General features: G+C 41.3%; 1 protein-coding gene across 7 annotated transcripts in view; it reads right to left on the bottom strand.

Moving 5' to 3' along the window:
- Positions 1–20,660, bottom strand: part of Tpd52l1 (tumor protein D52-like 1) — a 113,615-nt gene extending 92,955 nt beyond the window's left edge. For 4 of the 7 annotated variants that reach the window (NM_001359366.1, NM_009413.2, NM_001359365.1 and 1 more), the window contains exon 1: positions 20,385–20,631. In NM_001359366.1, coding sequence (NP_001346295.1) covers positions 20,385–20,403 — 19 coding nt within the window. In that variant the 5' untranslated portion in view covers positions 20,404–20,631. Of the gene's footprint in view, positions 1–20,384 lie in introns of all 7 variants that reach the window. The other 3 variants (XM_030245062.1, XM_030245063.1, XM_030245064.1) reach the window with 3 other exon arrangements.
- Between the last annotated feature and the right edge of the window lie 291 nt (positions 20,661–20,951).

The following is a 20,951-nucleotide window of genomic DNA, read 5'->3' on the forward strand; positions in this document are numbered from 1 at the left end:
CATCTCACACCTACTTTAGGATCCAGCACAGAAGCTGTTCAATAAACACTGCATGGGGAATTAATAAAAGATCATCTTTCATTGCTGTGACAGTGTTCAGCCCATCACAAGCACTTCTCTTGGATCCTTGTGCTCCTTCCTCAGAACCCACTAGGAACACTGCCATGTTCTCTCTTGTAGATGAGCAAACTGAGACATGGTAAGTTAAAACATACTGAGGAAATGGCTGAATAGGAGGAGAAATTTCAAATCTACAACAACAATCAAGGCAGCAGTTACCAAAACCCTTGTGTCAGGTGTGTTATCTTCAGTAAAAGAAGGGGAAACTAATAGTGTACTTTTCAGCTGTGACACCCACTAAATCAGTGATGTTTAAGCTCCCTAAAGCAAGCAAAGCAAGAGGAACTTGGGATTTGGCATGTGGTTTTGGATGTTGTTGGGATATTTTGTCTTATTAATTTTTGTTTGGTGTTTTGTTTTGCTAGGACAGGAAAGAGAGACATGCAGACAGATAGAGAGACAGAGACAGACAGAAACAGATGTAGAGATGACAGAGACAGGGGGTTGTTATGAAGGGCTATGATTTTGCTCTGGAAGATGATCTCACATCTGACTTGATTCTGGGATCTTCCAATGGCATTTTATGGTATGAGGGTTTTTCTTTAGTAACATTTTCCCCCTTTGTCACTTGCAACCATCTGAAATCTCACTAATCATACGGGATACATTACCATAGTCTGCAAACATGTTGGCCTTACAGCCTAATCTGTCATTCCAAAACAAGGCTGCTGAAGGAGCACAAGGATGTGGGAAGCAGAACACACACGTCAGGCTTAACAGACATCCAGGTAAGGGCCAGGAGTTTATTTGCCTTCTCTTCTCTTGGCAGTGATGCCTACCATTTTAAAAGGACTAAGCATAGTCTTGTCTTTAAAGGGAGAGAGAAAAGAAAACTGGGCACAGATTAACTGAGGAACACTTCACTTTCTTCCTTTCGGATTCCTTCTATAAGTGTGTTCTCACACTCACACATACACACACAGGGCACCCAGGCTACTGCGCACCATCAAGAGACTGACCCAGAGAAATGAAGTGTTGCATGCAATAAGACTTCTGGCAGGTGAACACTTGTCTCACAAGAACAGCAAAACTGGGAATTTTTTTTTTTTTTTAATGGAAAGAGGTCAAAGAATGGAATCCAATTTTTCCATTTCCTTAAGGATTTTTTTTTTTCCAGAGCTGAGGACGGAACCCAGGGCCTTGCGCTTGTTAGGCAAGCGCTCTACCACTGAGCTAAATCCCCAACCCCTCCTTAAGGATTTTGTTTAAATTATTTTTTTTTCCTCACATTTATTTTTCCATTCATGCAATTCGCTGATACTGCAAAGACAGCAGTAAGAGCCAGCTGACTTTAGCAGAGCTTGGAGGAACTGGCTAACTTTCAAATGAAAACCATGGCTTCGTCTGTTCTACAAATACTGCCTGAACCCCGATGAGATGCTCAAGCTGTGCTTTAGAAACTAGAGACTAGACAGCAGCCACCAAATCAAATTATCTTGGCCTTTCAGAACTTACCTGTGGGAGGTATGGGAAGAAAAAAATGAACAAAATAAATTAAAAACAGAGCACATTAAATGCAGGGCAACTACAAAGGGCAGGGTAGGATATATTGAATGTGCCTGGGTGTAGGGAGGAAACAATGTGTGGGACCTAGAAATGCCAGGACAAAACTGTCAATCATGCTTACAGGATGCAAACCTGGTTCTCAAGGGAATTTCCCAGCCTGCCCTCTCTTCCCACATGGACTCCTACACTACATTCCTGGTTGCTGCTTCTGCTTGCAGCAACATATATATTTTTTTTCATTTCTTTAGGTCAGAAATTGGGGAACAACTTAGCAGAGCTCTCTGTTCAGAGTCTCTCTAGAGGTAACAGCTGCCAGGGTTTGCATGATCACCTAGCAGCTTAACTTGGAGAGACTATATCAAGGGTCATATAGGCTGTTAGCAGACTCATTTTCTCAAAGCTACTTGAAGGGCCCAGGTTTTTAATTTCTTAGTTAGATCCTAGAAACATTGCCATAGTTTCTACAAGTTAACCTGCAGGGGTTCCTTGGCAGGTAAATTTCTACAGTATAGCTACTCATCTGCTCACAAGGAGGACCTCTAGTCTTGGAAGCTGGACTCCTTACTCTATATAATATAAACAGGGGAACCACATCTCAGCAGGCCTGTTAGTTTTATTGGCTGAGAGGAAGCCATATTTTGTCTATGCTCTGCAGGGTGGGATATATGCAAATAAAACACAAGTCAAAAGACACTAGGATTCAGCAAGGTTCTGTCTTGCACTGGCTGACATTCTATCCATATGCATGTGGGCTGGTTCTGGATGGATGAACTTGCATAGAGCATGCATTCAAACACCAGTGACCTGTACCCTGAGTTTCTGATTCAGTTAGCCTGGGGAAGGACCTTCACGATTGCATTTCTAACAAGTTTCTTGGTGAAGCCTAAGATACTGGTCAAGAGAACATACTTTGAAAACTAATTCCTAGATTAGTTCAGTCAACTCCTTCTAGGACCCCATATCAGTCAGTTTGTCATTTCCTCTCAAACCTATGAATGGGCCATTCACCAGGAGGCTCTACGTATAGAAGCACTTGTAATCCTGACCACACAGCAAAGCTGTTTAACCAGGAAATGGGATTCACACAATCTAGAAGAGAGAACATAGACTCAAACTGAACAAATAAAGTTCTTACCTTAAACAACAGCTCATCCAGAACTACATGGATGTGGAACTAACAAAAAATGCTCAGGACGGGGGTCAGGGATTCTGAAAGGCCAAATTTTACTGTACTTACAAGTTGAAAATTAGCTGTCTAGCTTTGTGGGTGCTGATAAAAACAACACAATGTCTTGGTTGGCTAAAGCCAAAAGACAATTCACTACACCTAGCAATGGCAGTTGTCAAAATAGCATCACTGCACTAGTTCCCTGAGCTATGACTCCAAAAGCCTAATGTAATCAATTGATGAAGGCCATGGCTATCTGTTTATACAGTGGTGTGTGTTACAGGAGAGTACCACTGAAACTGGGAAGTCTTGATTCATATAAGGGCTACAAATATGTTCCATATCTCCAAATAAGCCTGCCCTTAAGGAAAGTAGTTTTTGTCATCCAGAGATGCACACAATGGGACAACCTAGTTAACCTGTCCAGAAGAATAAAAGAAAGAGCCTTAAATTCTTAGAAGCTGGGCATAAGCTTGGCATACCAATGGAGAGCTTCTCTCCCCCACCCCACCCCCAAGAACAGGGGTCCAGCTGCCAGGTCTGCAGGTCATGCTGAGAGGACTGGAAAGGGATCAAAGAAGGTGAGAAAACCACTGAGGAGAAAAGCTGAGGAAGAGAGAGGGGGAAAACTCAAGGGTTCAAAAGAGGAGCAAAGAGCGAGAGCATTGATTTGATCATGTCTGTCGAGATTTCAAGAGCAAAGAACAGCCTGAGAGATAGCAAAGAAACTACCTGTTAAGGAGTTCTGAGAGGACAGGAGAGAAATACTGCTCTGTTCCAGAGTGGGATAACCAGTGGCAGGTAAAGAAAGCTACTCAAGTCTAAGCCTACTTTGGAAACAGAGTTTTACACACTGGAAGTCTACATGTTGCATGTGAGTTAGACACTCCTGCGGACATAGCAAGAGGACATTTGAAACTGAGGAGCAAGGTCCTGGGTGGAAAAACTATACTTGGGAATGGTTAACACTTTGAATCCAGAACTGTATTTCGGGAAGAGATGGCCAAAAGAATGAGTATAGGCATAAACAAACGACAAAAACAACAACAAAAACCACAAACCAAGGGTCTTAGGGTAAACAAGAGAAGAACAGAAGGTTCCTGAAAGAAAGAGGGGAGAGGGAGGGATGCTAGGATACTGAAACTCAAAGGAGGGAAATGTTGGTAATAGTCAAATATGATAGGGCTGAGGTGTAATATGTGGACTGTGTGTGGAAAGAGAAAGAAAGGAGAAAAAGGAACGGGTACTGTCTTAGGGCTTTACTGCTGTGAACAGACACCATGACTGTTGTGGATAGCCCTGGGGCTAATTATATTTGATGTTAATTCCATTCTCCTGTGAGTGGTTGTGAATATGGAATGAGTCAGCACTCGGGTGATTTCCTGTAAACCTGCTTCCCACCTTAATTTGTAAAATAAAGGAGAGCTGATGATTGGGCAGATAAAAGGAAAGGTGATCTGGAAAAAGGAAAAAAAAAAAAAAAAGAAGGAGGTTTGAGCGAGAGGGAACTCAGAGGAGGAGGAGGAAGAAGAAAAGCAGAGCAGAAGCACAAGGCCTGGAGAAACCACAAGTTCTAAGGGGTCTCTTAGATGGTTAAGATGGTAGTGTAGTGGTAGGTCTGCCCAATCTAGGTGCAAAGCGTGTATTCATATTTAATGTGTTGTTTCCATTGCCGGGGCATAATTGGGTTGGAGAGATTTATCAAAACAAAATGGCGCCAACGTATTGATTTGAACTCAATTAACCTGAAATAAAAGCTCACTGTCCTCCAATCCCTGAATAGGGCTTGGGCAGCGATATAGGCTGCAGCAGTGTGGATTTCAAATTGACTGAGTCTGAGTGGCCTATAGAGAATGGCAGGCTCCTTCCCCCAAATCCCAGACAGAGAGCAGCCAGGGGCAGCACCTCACCCTGGACCTGTAGAGAACACAACTGCCTGTGAGGACAGCCTGTCTGGGTCTCCTGACTGCTTGTTTATGCTGCGGATTGCCTGAAATTAGCACACAAGCACACGCTGCCAGCTGCAACCCAAACCAGGGACCCAGAGGACCACCAGGGTCTTTCTACACTCAGCCCCCTGTGGAGATAAAGGCACAAAGGACTCCGGACTAGGTAATTTATTGACATAAAGAGACACGTATAACCTTTTGATACTTAAAGATGGGAAACACAATAAATATCTTTTTGACTTTATGTGATGATATTTTGAATGGTTTGACAGGGATGGATTTAAAGGAAATAGACACCTTATCATTTATCAGTATGGCAATATTTATTCTCTTGATTTACTATGTCTTCTCAAAAGACCGGGTCCTAGATAAAAAATTCCTTGCCTTAGAAAAGAGATTACAAGTAGCACTAGAACTAAAGGTTCAGGATTTCATAGGTCAAAATAAGCAACAGAAAGAGGAGACTGAGGGTTGGAGACAGGAGCTGGAAGAGATGCTAGAACAGAAATTTCTGAAGTTCACAGATGAGTCTGAGCAACAGAGAGAGAAGCTTAAGACTTGGCAACATAGTCTAGAGGATAATTTATTAAAGCTAGCAAATCAAAATAAGGCAGATGCTGCAATATTAGAATTACAACATAAAGAGAAGCTAAGATTATGGAAGCACGGTTTAGAACACAAAATACAGGAAATTATAGAACAGCATGAACAACAGAAAGAGAAGTTTAAGACTTGGCAACATAGCTTAGAGGAAACACTAGAATTGAAGACACAGGAAATTATTGACCAAAATAAGAGACAAAAAGATGAAAATGAACTAAAGGTTCAGGATTTCATAAGTCGAAATAAGCAACAGAAAGAGGAGAATGATGGCTGGAGACAGGAGCTAGAAAAGATACTAGAATAAAGGATTCAGCAGCTCACAGATCAGACTGAGCAGCAGAGAGGAAATAATGAGAATTGGAAGTCAGACTTGGAGAATTACCTTTTAAAATTAATCAATCAAAATAAAATAGGCAGCAGACTATCAGAATTGCAATATAAAGAAAAAAATCAAAATGTGGAGGCTGAAACTTGAACAGAGAATACAGGAACAGGAAGAGTGACAAAAGGAAAGATATGAAGCTTTGACACAGACCTTAAGGGAGGAATTTAAATGTTCAATTAAGGAAAATGCTCAGGTAAAGGCAGAAGATAAAATTAGAGAAAGCCAACCAAAGGTTATTAGAAAACAAACTTTAGTCTACCCAGTTAATATACAACAAAGACCTCCACAGGGTTATCAAGAATTTGAATGGCAACCTGTGGATGTGTTAGATCTGAGAAAATTTAAGGAAAGTGTCACTAATTTTGAAATACATTCGCCAATTGTAAAATGAATCCTGACTTCTTGGGCTATTAAAAAGAGAATAATCCCCCAAGACTGGAAGGATATGGCAAGAGCAGTACTAGAACCTGCTGCAAATTTACAATGGTTTGAATGGTGGAAAGACAAAGTGAGGGAGACAGCAGGAAAAATAGAGCCAGGGGTAGAGAAATTTCCACAGACCAAATGCTTGGTGAAGGTCACTTTGCTGAGGTAGAGATGCAGGCTGTATATGATGAAGAAACTCTGTCACTGTGTTGATTATCAGCCTTAAAGGCCTGGGACAAAGTAGCAGAATCAGGGAAAAGACTTGAACCATTTACTCAAGTCAGACAATGTCCACAAGAAACCTTCCCTGACTTTTTATAAAGGTTAACTTCAGCTCTGGGAAGGAGTATATCATATTCATCAGCAAGAAAGGCAATAATTGAGTCTTTAGTCTTTGAAAATGCAAATGTTAAATGCAAGGAAGTAATCAGACCACTGTGAGGGCAAGGTCAGCATCAATAGATGAGTGGATTAGATATACAGCTGATGTTGGATCTCACTCACCTGATATGACTATAATAGGAGAAGCTGCCAAACACCCAAGATTTCAGATGTTTTAATTGTGCTGATCAAGGTCATCTCAGAAAGGATTGCAGGAAAAACCAAAGTAATACCAAAGGGGGACCTATTCCTTATGGAATATGTTAAATGTGTGCCAGAGGCCGACATTTAACTAGGGAATGTAGAGCAGCCACAAACAAATGGGACAACACTGTGCCAAAAAAAACCTCCCGGAGGGGTGGGGGTGGGGGTTCTCTCAGGCCCCAATGCCAGACATGAAGAGTTCTCTTCCTCAGGACAATTAAATGTCACTACCTCAAAAACAGATGTTCTGAGACTAGACAAGGCTAAGTCAAGGCTTTTAAAGATGATATAAAGATATATTGCTCTAACAAGTCTTACAAGATACTCATTCTGTCTAATGTGGGCTCCATGGGAATTTTGGGTTTGACAAGCTGCCTCTTATAAGCAGGTATAGTACTTAAAGATGGGAAATTTCACCTGTGGTTCAGACCTAGACAGGGAATATTAGTCACTGACTCCAAGTAGAGAGCAGTGATAATCACCTGCTATGAACAGGTATTAATAAATAGAAGTCTGTGGCTCCAGGTAGAGAGCATAACAGATAGATATTATAATAGGTATTAATTAAATAAATGTCTGTGGCTCCTTGTAGAGAACACAACAGATAGAGGGTATAACAGATATTAGTGGAAGTTTGAATTAATTGCTTTAAAGATGGTATCAAGATATATTGCTCTAATAAGTCTTACAGGATACTCATATTCTAACATAAGCAGGTATAGATAGAAGTGTGAATCAAATGTCTTAAAGATGGTATAATAAAGTCTACAGGAGACTCATATTCTCTAATGTGGACTCCAAGGGAATTTGGGCTAAAATCCTGACATGACAAATTAGAAAGGTCTAAATAGGCTAAAATGTGTGTGATTTTGAGTATTGCGGTTGTTTTATTGTTCCTCTGGGACAGAGGGCAAGCTACAGGTTTTCCTGGTTACCAGTTGAAGGATATGCTAATTTAAGGAAAGGGTTTGTCTTTGTATTTTTGGAAAAGGTAATTAAAGTATTTACACTTCCAGAGTCATATGGATCAGATTTGATAGAAGGAGACCCCGTGAAGAACTAGATTCCAGAGAATAAAACAAAAAGGTTATTTGATGATATTGATGTTTTGTTTTTAGATTTATATATTACAGAATATACAGCCTTGGTGAATTTCATCATCAGACATGCTGAACGGACCTGCCTGAACTCCTGATGTCTTGGGTTTTCATCCAGATCCAGTCAGGACACAGACATCAGAGACAATCATTGGTGTGGCCTTCCTAAGGCCAATGAATTCCCCCATTTTTCCCTACCTTCCCCCCTCTCTTCAAAAATACCTCAATGTCCATAATCAGCTTGAAGAAGTTATGAAGAGTCTTTATTCCAGTTCCCCGGGCTTTGGGGCTGGGGTGGTTATTATAGGTTGTCTTCGATAGTAAAAAATTTGAAGTACAAGGCCAAGTCCTTCTATTGCTGTTATTAGAAACAGATCTGAGATTTTAAGCCTGTGAGTTAAAGCCCAAATAGGAAATTCATGACTCTAAGATTATTGTTAGGGTGTTTTCAGTTATTTTAGTCAGAAACAGCTGAGAATAGGTAACAGAGAATAGACTAGATTGCTTTACATAGATAGTTAGTTTTCAAAAACACCAGAAGTCCACAGAAGTGACATTTAATGTTATTTATTCACTTGTTGTTGAGGCTAGTCTGCTCCTGACAGATTTCCCTGTCTTGGATTCAAAGAAGAAACTGAGTAGCTTTGTGTTACTCCAGTTGTGGTGAAACAGCCAGTAAGCAAGAACTGCCTCATTTCATCTACAGATATATTACTGTCCAAAGAAAGGACACAATTACAGGCTAGGACAGCTTGATTCTGTGGAGGCAGAGTAGGCTAGTCCTTAGTATTCCTATTTCTCTAAGTCTGTCAGATGACCCTGGCCAGTAGGCTAAAGACGGATGTTCCAACGTGTAGAAGTAAGGGACTGTCCAAGTGATCAGTAGTCTCTATACATTGACTAAGTTTTGGAAGCTGGGTTAGGCTTCCTATATATTTTCAGTTAATATCAGTAGTTCTTGTATTTCTGATGGGGTTGGAAAACTACATAATCTCCTAGTCAACCCAGGCTTTTTTGCTTTGAGAAGAACAGCTCTGGGAGGATGGTTTCCAGATGGCATTCAATCTAAAGCCAAGCCATAGCCAGATGTAGAATTATGTCTTTTAAGTAAGGATAGATGACAGAGGTTCTGTTTAATTAACAAAGATGGTGGACTGGGTGTTAGGTCTCTTGTACTTTATAAATTACAAAACTGTAATAGTTATGTTCATTTATATCTAAGATAAAATAGTCTTTTAATTGGACAGAAAATGGAAAGTGTTGTGGATAGCCCTGGGGCTAATTATATTTGATGTCAATTCCATTCTCCTGTGAGAGGCTATGAACAAGGAATGAGTCAGCACTCAGGTGATTTCCTCTAAACCTTCTTTCCACCTTAATTTGTAAAATAAAGGAGAGCTGCTTATTGGTCAGATAAAAGGGAAAGTGGAGCAGAAAGAGAGAAAAAAAAAGAAGGAGGTTTGAGAGAGAGAGAACGCAGAGGAGGAGGAAGAAGAAAAGCAGAGCAGAAGCACAAGGCCTGGAGAAACCACAAGTTCTAAGGGGTCTCTTAGATGGAGAAGATGGTAGTGTAGTGGTAGGTCTGCCCAATCTAGGCGCACAGCATGTATTCATATTAATTGTGTTGTGTTTTCATTGCGGGGGCATAACTGGATTGGAGAGATTTACCGCAACATAGGACCAAGATGATTCTTATAAGAATAATATTTAATTGGGGCTGTCTTACAGGTCCAGAGTTTTGGTCCATTATCATCAAGGTAGAAGTATGACAATATCCAGGAAAGCATGGTGCAGGAGGAGCTGAGAGTTCTACATCTTCATATGAAGGCTGCTAGTAGAATACTGACTTTCAAGTAGCTATGATGAGGGTCTTAAAGCCCATACTCACCTACTCCAACAGGGCCATACTTTCTAATAGTGCCACTCCCTGGGCTGAGCACATACAAACCATCACAGGTACTAATTCTTTATTTCCAAATCAAATAGAAACCAAATTTGTAATTATTATAGGAAACTATTATGAAACACTGAATTCTGAGGACAGAACTAGAACAAAGCTCTGCCAAGGTAGACATCTCTCAGTATCTGAGAAGACAAGTGTTGTTCTATCTGGTGCTTTAGGGCTTCATCTGAGGGGAATGGGTGACATGCTCTGTGCTAGTCCAGAGTCAGCAGAACAATGGCTCTGAGCTCTGTGTCTACCCCACAGTCAGACCTCTGCGATGCAGGTGCCTATTTTCATGTTACAAATTCTTCAGTTGCTGCAATCAAGTAGATTCAATAGTGAGTATACTAAACATGGGATGAAGCTAGATATGAATGGGTTTTTACTTTCTCCTACTAGAAAAAGGTTATCAAAATCTCAATTTACATCTAAGATGCTGGATGGTAAGATATAAAGGAGTAGTCCTTGATATAATTAATATTCTTGCTCAGATCTCTTAAGGAAGGAGATAAACAACTTTATAAACAAGTGAATTCAAAATACCATGTCTCTCACTCCTTTCAACCCTTGAATCTCTTCCAGTTGTTTGAAACAAACTTTGCAGGCAACATAAATATCCTAGAATGTCCTGAAATCCTTCAGCAGTTAAAGAGAAACAACAGGGGGCAGCAACTATATTTTCCTCCTGGCCTGCCCTGTGAGGTCATTATGTAGAAAGGAATCTGTTTTGGAAGCTGGAATGTTGAGAATTATACAGTATGGTGGTTATTTGTCTGTTTGTCTGGTTGTAGCTCCTACCATTGCTGCTCTCAGTCCGTGTATGTGTAAAAGAAAAACTAAAACAAAAACAAAAACAAAACTAAAACCCAGACTCTAAAACAGAGCTATCTGCAAGCACTCCCTCTCACTCCCTTCATCTCAAAATTTCCTTTCCTTTCAAACGAATTGATTCTACTTCCTAGATCCCCTGAGAAGATGCCCTTGCTATCAAACCCACAGGGAAAAAACAATTCTAACTGAAAGAAAACCCTATTTTGCAATTTCCCAGGAGTTGAAGAGGATCCCACATTTTAAATCTATGTCACAGAAAATGCAGTTTGTCTAGGGTATAAATAACCACCGGCAACTTTGGAGACAGGTCTGACGCTCTCACACATTTTCAAGTATATTTTCTGGTTACAGTAAAGTACCAGTTTTGTCGCTTGCAAAATAGAAACAGTTTGTTGATGACTAAGAGTATTGTTCATTTGTGGTTTTATTCTGGGAATTTTACTTCTTATATATCAAAGTGCAACATTTATATACCAAACACACCATGAGAACCTCTTTACAATGTATTGTTATTGAAAGACAGGAAGCTTCCTTTTAGCTTCAGCTTTATTCAGATGCATCAAGAGGTTTGTTGCCTGCAGGTCGGTGGTGGCACACGCCTTTAATCCCAGCACTAGGGAGGCAGAGGCAGGCCAGCCTGGTCTACAGAGTCAGTTCCAGGACAGCCAGGGCTACACGGAGAAACCCTGCCTTCCCTGGTACATTTTTTTTTTTTTTTAATTTATATGAGTACACTATAGCTGTTTTCACACATACCAGAAGAGGACATCAGATCTCATTACAGATGGTTGTGAGCCATCATGTGGTTGCTGGGAACTGAACTCAGGACCTCTGGAAGAGCAGTCAGTACTCTCTTAACCACTTAGCCATCTCTCCAGCCCCTGTAATAATTGTTAATTGAATGGATATATTTTAAGTAAATTACATAATACTTTGTAGACATTTGATAGACTACAGCATGAAATGGCATGCTTGGAATCTCTACATTACACCTTCAGTTTTCCTGTGTTCTTAACTGTATCATAACTCAGTGTGTTTAGCAAGTGGCTTCCAAGAATAATTTTGAGAATTCCGAAACAGCTGTAATGGTGACCATCTGCATACATTGAGGTCTGTCTTTGAAAATACAGTGAATAGAGGAAGACTGCTGGGCTACACACACACACAAATATGCATACATTCATTTACGCACACGAGAGAGAGAGAGAGAGAGAGAGAGAGAGAGAGAGAGAGAGAGAGAGAATTTAAAAACACTGACATTCTTAGATAAAGAAATGGAACATTTAAACTATTTAAACTGACTATTCCTAGATCTAGTGGTAAAAATTCTGTACTATTTCTGTGAAGCACGTACTGGGCGATTTAACAGAATTTTTCATCGGGCAATAAGCTGATAACCTCAGCCATATTATGAAGAATATTCTCAGAGGTCTCAGGGATACCAAATTACCTTTAGATTCTATGACCTAGGCCCTAAACAGATACAGAACGAATAGTGCAATTAACTTCTGCCCTTCAAAAGCTCTGAGTGTACGGACTACAAAGTGAGTTCACTATTGCAATTTGGTGCGCTGGCTGACTGTTCTGCATGCCAACATGAGGGGATGGTTCAGAAAGTAACTAAACCTTCGGGTACAGACTCAAGCTCATTTCAAATCCAGGCTCTGACATTTTTTATTTAAATTCAAAAATATTTTGAGAATTTCATACATTGTGACTGTATCTAAACCATTTGTACATCTCCCCATTCCCACTCCTTTCCTGTCTGTCTTTCACAGCCTTTCAAAATTTTTGCATTTTATATATATATATATATATATGTATATATATATATATATATATATATATATATATATACACACATTCCACTGAGTGCTCATCCTTAGAGGAGAACTGATTCTCAGCCTCTCAGCATCCATTGATTTCCTGTATTTCCTGTATTTCTTCAGCTAGAAGTAGGGCCCTGTGAAATTTCTCCATCCACATTGGCACACTCCAACACTTCAAAAGTTTCCTGAGATGAGGACAGTTAAGTAACCATCCTGTAATTCTATATCCTTACCTAGAAAATGAAAGCAGTATTACCATCCTTGTAAGTTGAATATGCTTTTTGTTGAGATTTGGTCTGTTGCTATATATTTTAATACTAAATGCAGGCCCCCAAGACCCAAGTTGCTCCAGAGATGAGTCTGCCACATAGACTCAAGTGATGCTATGTAACCTTGCTTCCAAGTTATTTGTGATTGGTGAATAAAGATGTCTACAGCCTATTGCTGGGCAGAATTGAGATAGGCTTCTTGTTACAGGCCTTGAGTTCAGAGTAGACCATGAGGAAAAAAAGAAGGTGGAAAGAGAAGATAACATGGGTTAGGAGTCAAGAAAGCATGGCCAAAGAGGGTTATCCAGTTAAGAGTTAAGAGCAGCCCAGATTAGCCATAGTAAGTAAAACTCGGGGTTATTGTTAAGAAAGCAGATTCTAATAGCATAGTGGGTAGATATCTGTCCAGCATTAGTGCTAATTAAGGCTTATTGTAAATAATAAAAGTTGTGTATCTTTTATCCAGGAACTGAATGATCAAAGACAGGATAGAAGCCTCAGATTGAGATTAAATATTTTCTACAACTTTTTAATAACACAATGGCTCATCTTCAGCGTGTACATTGCAGAACTGGGCATAACAAGTCTAAAATATTATTAGCTTCAGTGTGAATTAGTTCTAAAAATTCCATTGGGATGGAAATAAGCCATCTTTTTGCTCTATGAACTATTACTCATGGTGATGAATTCTTAACTCTGCTACCTCTCATTTCTATAAGCTTTGGAGCGTGCTTGAATCCATACTGAGAGACAGTGGAGTGCCCCAGGAAAGCGCATGTTCAGCAGAACTGGAGTTAATTTTGTCTTTTTTACTTCATTTCTGACCTCAGTTTTCCTGTATGCAAATGAGTTAAAACTAAATATCCCTACCTTACAGTGCTACTACACATTTCCATAAGATACTGAATGCACAGGCAGGTCTTGGCATGGGAGGGAGGCCACAAAAAACATTTACACAGTGCTTACCACGTACAGAGCACCATTCAAACGCCTCGCATAAGTTAACTCACTGAAGCTTCCTCAGGTCCCTAGCACATTAGACCTATTATATTTAGTCCACATGTGAAGAAACTGAGGCCCAGAGAAACCAGTACGTCACCAGAATCAGCTGAATTTTAAGGTTAGGGTGGTAGAATTAAAATTTGGACAGGTTTCCTTGATTCCAGGATCATAACAACTACAGATGCCCCAATGCCTACTGGAGCCAAGGGTTTGCCATATGTATTATTACTAGCACAATCAATACATATTTTATGGAATATTTATTTAACCAAATTAATAGTTTTTTTCTGTTCAAAAGAGCAAGTTTCTACTTTATTTCTTAAAATTGGATATTTTATTTGTTTACATTTCAAATGTTATCCTCTTTCCCAGTTTCCCCTCTGCAAACCCCCTCTCCCATACAGCCCTTACCCTGCTTCTATGAGGGTGCTCTCCCACCTACCCACCTGCCCCCACCTCACTGCCCTAGCATTCCTCTACACTGGGGCATCAAGCCTTCACAGGACCAAGGGCCTCCACTCCCATTGATGCCAGATAAGGCCCCTGCAGCTCCTCAGTCCTATCCCTAACTCCTCCATTGGGGTCCCTGTGCTCAGTCTGATGGTTGGCTGCGAGCATTCGCATCTCTATTAGACAGGATCTGGTCAAGCTTCTCATAACCAAATCAATATTTTCTGAAATGCTTATTATCATTAGCTGCTATAGAATGTTTAGCTTATCTGCCAAAATGGACTCTCTGTTTATAGGGGTTTTTTGGAAGAAATTTGTAAGTCTGTTTATTCAGAATATTAAGAAACTAAGTAAATGTTATGGAGAACAATTTAAGATGGGTTGCATCTGTCTACAGGATCTGTATTATCATGTTCTTGAATTTCAACAAGAATATGCAATATGACCATATACATATATGAGATGGTTTAGCAGTAAAAGTACTTGCTACCAGGCCTGGTAAACTGAGTTGGATGTCTAGAATCTACATAGTAGGAGTACCAATTCCCAGAGATTGTCTTCTGACCTCCACAGGCATACTGTACAATATATGCATCCCCCAACAGTAAATAAATAAATTTATTTACAAAATTTAACAGTTAAATTCCATTGATCTAAACTTACAATTTTATTGCCTGAAATGAAATGAAATTTTTGAATAAAAAGTTAAATTTCTCCTAATGTAATCTAATCATATAGAAGCCTTTTGTTATTTAGCAGGGAAGGAAGAAATTACTCTATAATAAAATGGCACAGTTGTTTACAAAGCAAATCCTCACTCATTGGGGAACTAGATCATTGACTAATGGATAAAGGTACTTGCCAGCAAGTCTCATGACTTGAATTCAGCCCCTGGAGATCACATGGTCAAAGGAGTGAACCAGCTCCTGAAAGCTGTCCTCTGATACATGCACTCACACACACATAAAATAAATGAATGCTATAAAAAAGTTTTTACTCACTTTCTGAAAAGTAAAAACTATACAACTGTGTATATGTCACATATCATCATCATTCCTGCCCTCATTTTCTGTTCATATCCTTCTTTATTTCCTTTCATTCGTTTCTAATTTATACTGACCCATTGTGTTTTATCTATATCCATATAAACTGTTGTTGTAAGTCCTTCCTGGCACAAGAGTCTTGAGTAAGTCAATAAGACACTGTTGTCTTAATAGGATTTGGAAACAGGTAGGAATAATCCAGTATTTATTATTTCATGTCATTCATGGACTTTTAGCATTCTCCTGGGCTAAGTGGTCAACTGAAAAATGGCAATACTGTAGTAGACTGAATAATTCTAAACTCAAAAACCTGCAAATATTAATGAATATGAAAAAGTTATCATTACAAATGTGGCTAATTTGAGGCTCTTGAGCTGTGTAATTTAGCCAGGTTTAGCCAGGTGAGCCCTTAATGCCAGTGCAAATTTTTATAAGTTAGAATGGGGGACATGCTGCACCTGCGTCCTCAGAAGCAGAGATCGGTACCTCTACCAGACAAGACTTCTTCGGACACCTGAAGCCAGTAGAGGTTCAGCATGGATTCATAGACATGCCCTGTTGACTCAGTCACTATGTCTCTCTGGTCTATAGAATTGTATTGTTTCAGCTGCAATGTTTGCAGCAATTTGTAAGCCATAGGAAGCTAAAGCCACTAGTAATTTGATATGCAAAGGTTAAACAACAGCAAGGTTTTCCTTTTAGCAAAAACAAAAACACCCAAAACAAACAAATAAAAAACAACAGTAAATAACAAAAGATAAAAGCAAACATAAAACACCCTGAGAAACATAACAATGAGGTTATTTTAATTACGAGGAAAAAAACATCAAGAAACAGTTGACTGGGATCAGGAACTTTCATTTTTAAATGGCTGCTGCATATTTCATAAACTGAAAATGCTATAGCATGAGAAGAGTCTGAAGCAATTTAAACTATTAAACAGCAGAGCTTAGCACCATTGCTCACTGTAGCTAGGTCATTGCTCATCTGTTTCATATATCACCAAGTGGTTGACTAGAAACTGTAGCTGGCTGCCATAATCTAGCATCAAAATACTTTGGGCCAGTTAGCACTCCTTTCTATGACAAAATACTTGAGGAAACAACTTGTTGCATGAAAATATTATTCAGGTTTGTGGTTTCCATAACTTTGGCCCATGGCCAGCTTACTCTGTTGCTGTTGGGCTGTAATGGACAGTTTCAGCAATTTCAGCTCTAACCACAGTTAGAGCTCCTGTGGGACACAGTTGCTTCCTTCATTGCAAGCAGTAAACAGAGCAGGATCCCATTCAATGGAAAAGTCTCAAGGACCCATGTCCTTATCTGGGTCCCACTTCCCACCAACTCCCAGTACTGTCATCAAATTATGAAACCATCCACAGATTAACACTTTGATAAGGGCCCAGTCCTCATGACTGAACCACCTCTCAAATGATTGCAATCACTATAGAGAAATGAAGCATTCCATATACAAGACTACAGGGAGATAATTCATAACAAGACCATAATAAATACTATACTGAATCACAAGTCTGAGATAAAAATTAAGCTTGTGATACAGTACTGAATGCCCATCTCTTTCACACTATTGTAAGGTTGAAACCCCTTCACCAGGAACATGTGAAGGACAACTTCTCTGGGCCAATGAAAAGCAGCTAGCAGTGCTGGCCTCCTGTGGGTTGAAAACTCCACAGTGCTGTTCAAGAGCCCCTTTTCACAAACTCACCCACTCATAATCCCCCTGTCCCCATCCTGCCAAACTCCTTAGGGTGTCTTCTTGTTTTGCTGGAAATAATTTAGTATTTTCACAAAGCAAAAGAATGCGTGTGGAGAATTTCACTTTCGGGAGGCCTTTCAAAGACCTGCTTCTGCACTTCTGAGCTACTTGGATAACCCATATCTACGCCCCTTAGTGCAACAAGGGGCCTCTAGTAACCAGATGCAGGTCTAATCTTGTACACATTTGGTTCCCTTTAGATTTAGAGGCACAAAGAGAGGAGGTAGAGAACCATTTCCAGCTCAGAAAACTGTCAAGTAAACCACAGGTAGAAGCTTACACCTTGGACATCACAGGACTATTTTAGAATCTAAGAGCAAATGCCCATTTAGGGTTCAATCCAGTTCCATCCAGCTGTGAGGGCAAGGGGAGAGTGATGCAGGGCGGCTGGAGAGGCAGTTAAGACTTTTATCTTTCCGGTTAAGAGTTTTATCTTTCCAGGGTCTGAGTGGGATGGGTGCTCGCAGTACCAACTTAGTTACTCAATGTCTGTTTATCTATAATCTAGCTTCTGTCTCATCTCCTCTGCAAAATGGAAAAGACAGCTCAACTTACCTCCTCGGGCGCTACCGTGATGTCAATCAATACATATAAAGCATTGAGAGTAGAGACAGGGAGAAAATAAACAGACTAAGCTACTTTGACTATTGATAACTGGCCCTGAAGTCTATGATTCTCTCATTGGCGTATGCAGCTCACTCTCCTGTCAGTAACATGTGGTGGTTTTACATCTCAGTGTATGAAGTAAGTGCCACATTAATAAAACCATCTCATCCTCTGCTGTGCATTTCATGAAATAGAAATCAAGCCTGGTTTCGCTGTTCCTAATGCTCTGTCTAGAAGACAAAAGCACTCAAATATTTGCTCAAAGATAAAGCAAACTAGTTACACGGGCTCTTAGTCTTCAGGAGCCTTTAGAATTCAGGTGGGTGCTTTTTAGCTATTATAATTCTTTTCCTACCTCAGTGGATAATAGAATTATGTGGATAGCTTTCAAGTATTCTCAGGCTCAGGCCCCAGGGGTTCCAAAATGACAGCTATGGGATCAGCCCAGTCCACTTAACTCCATATCCATGGGGGTCTTCAAACTTGGACATAATTAAGTACAGATAAATAATACTTGAAAAAAACCTATCTGAATGTGTACCGACTTTTCTCTATTGTCATTATTTTCTTTAAAAATACAATATAATTATTTGCATGACAGTTTAATAAATGATCCAAAAACTATTGAAAGTGTGCTGGATATGTATAAGAGGTCCTAGGCAGATATACAACACACTTGAGATCCTTGGATTTTGATATATTTTTTCAAGTAAGTGGTGTGTGTGTGTGTGTGTGTGTGTGTGTGTTACCCAAAGAGACCAGAAGAGGACATCCAATCCACTAGAGCTGGAATTACTGGCAGTTGTGTAGAAGACCAAACTTTGCAAGCGCAGTACAGGCTCTTAAGCACTGAGCTCTCTCTCCAGCAGAGACTTTGGTGTCTTTTTAAGGGTCCTGGTGTCAATTCTCTATCAATACTTAGAAATAACTGCATCTAGTCTGAAAGTCAGGTCAGAAAACTCCAGTATTGTCAGTATCTGCTTCAGTTCAGACACAAAGGCACCTGCTGGACCTCGACTTTCGAATCTGACCAGCAACCAAGGCTCTCTGCTTGCTGAAGGTCAGCAGGAACTTCCCCTGAGGGCCATCTGTAAGCTTTTGTTACATGTAGATTTTCTCAAAGAACTCTGCTCTATCAGTTTAGCCACACACACTCCTCATCTTCAGGATCTGGGCAGTCTCCTCATCCTCCACAGACTCCCTCTCACCCCCAACGCATGTTTGACCATGTGGCCTGCCTCAATGAACTTTTCTTAGTCCAGAAGGGTTTTTGCAGAATCCCTCTTACTCCTTCCTAATGCTTCTTTGAGTGACCCTGCATCCACTGACCCGCACACTGCCCACACATCTATCTGGACTTGTTCACCATTTTGGGTTTTGGGGTTGAGCCTAACTCCAGGGTCTGGAACTGCTTAGTTAATTGCACACTCCTTTCCTATTAAGCTGCAGCTTCCAGGCGGGACCTTGGCTGATACGACCAAAGAGGAGTACGGTTCATGCTGTTCAGACTATTGTGATCCTGGCAGCAAACCAACTGAGTGGCTCTAGTCCTATACACTGCCCAAACTGCCCTCATTCGAGCTGCTTTTGCCCTTAGAATGCATGAGGTCGTGAATCTCTTTACTTCATTTGAAGAAAAAAAAAAGCATTATGTATTTAAAAGGGCACCACAAAATTCCTCAGTGCGAGGAAAGGTGGTCATGATGGCATTAATGCAAACCATTCCTTCTGAGTGCTGCTTCCAAAGTGAATTTCCGAGAGCTTTCGTCCTCCCTGTCCCTCACTCCACATAAGACCATCTCTGGGCTGATGAGATGGCTCGGCAGGTAAAGGGCCTGCTCTAAACTGACTGCTCTTCCGAAGGTCCTGAGTTCAAATCCCAGCAACCACATGGTGGCTCACAACCATCCATAATGAGATCTGACACCTTCTTCTGGTGTGTCTGAAGTCAGCTACAGTGAACTTAGGTATAATAATAATAATAATAATAATAATAATAATAATAATAATAATAATAAAGGCAATCTCTGATCCTTTCTAAGATCCCTTTACTCTTATTTTGAATGATCCTAGAGTTCTCTGGATTCCTCCAGCGAACACCCTGAGCACGGAGAGCAGGTGACCAACCCTCAATTAAGGCAGGCACTGGGTGCGGCTGGGGTGGGGGGTGAGGTGGGGTGGGGTGGGAAAGCGACTCTTCTAAGAACACGAAAAACTGGGATAGGGTTATCAATCTGGATGTCGGGGGCGGGGTTGGGGGTTGGGGGGAAATGTGAAGCTCTCTTGCCTTTGAAGGCCAATCCTCCCACGCTGCAGCCCTCGAATAGCAGGGACACTGAGTCTCCACAAAACCACCACCTCTCGGGTCCGCGTCACCCCCGCCCGCATTTGTGAACTGCAAGAGGTGAGCCCCAAGGCCGGAGTCCAGAAGATCCGGCTCTCCCCACGCCTCCCCGGGAAGAACAGCGCAGACATCCGGAGCCTGAACAACAGGTCCTTTGAACACCTTCCAGGACGAGGAAGTATGGCCCACTGACTGCTGGAAGGGATAGTGCAGACAAGGACACAATCCCTGCAGACCCGCTACTCTGTTTTCAGTCCTCAGCCCTTCCCTGGTCCCCAGCCCCACCGCAAAATCTGAGTCAAGCAAAGGATCCCGAAGGCGCGCGTAGGCGCAGAGTTCCGTCTGCGTAGGATGTCCCTGTCTGTCCCGGAGTAAAGTTAGGTACTGAAGGAAAATAGTCTCTCTGTACATCTGAGGACCAGACCTCGGGGGCGACCGGCGACCACCCACCTTGTGCCTGCGCCTCCATGGTGGCCGGTTTGGAGCTGAGCACCGCGGAGAACACGCGGACTCCTCGCAGAGCAGCAGATGGTAGCGATTCCCGAGCTCGGAAGACAGCTAGCCCCGCCGCCCGTGCCCTCTCCCGGCGCGCGTGTCGCGAGCATTCGTGGAGGGGGCGGGGTACTGGCGGCGGCCACCACTGGCCGCTGCTGGTTACCTCCGCCCCTTCCAATCCACCTAGGCTACACAGCGCAACCGAGAACGCCAGGTCGGGCGCCACCTGCCGGCCGCTCTGCGCACCCAGTGGGAGGCTTCCCCTCCAGCACACAAACGCGCAGACAACCAACACCATAGCCCAGAAGCCCACAAGACACAAATGCCTTGGCAGGAAGGAGGTAGGGAGCGCAGGGGTACAATGCTGAGCCATTGGTCCTGGTGGAGACAGTCAGGTTAGGTTCCTGGGCGCCCCAGTACCATATTCTTTTTGTCAACTGACCATTATATAACTTTGTTATATGCCCATTTATAGAACCCTTACTTAATGTAATTGGCTCATTTAACATTGAGCATACAGTG

This window comes from Mus musculus, chromosome 10 (genome assembly GCF_000001635.26).
Source record: "Mus musculus strain C57BL/6J chromosome 10, GRCm38.p6 C57BL/6J".
NCBI lineage: Eukaryota > Metazoa > Chordata > Mammalia > Rodentia > Muridae > Mus > Mus musculus.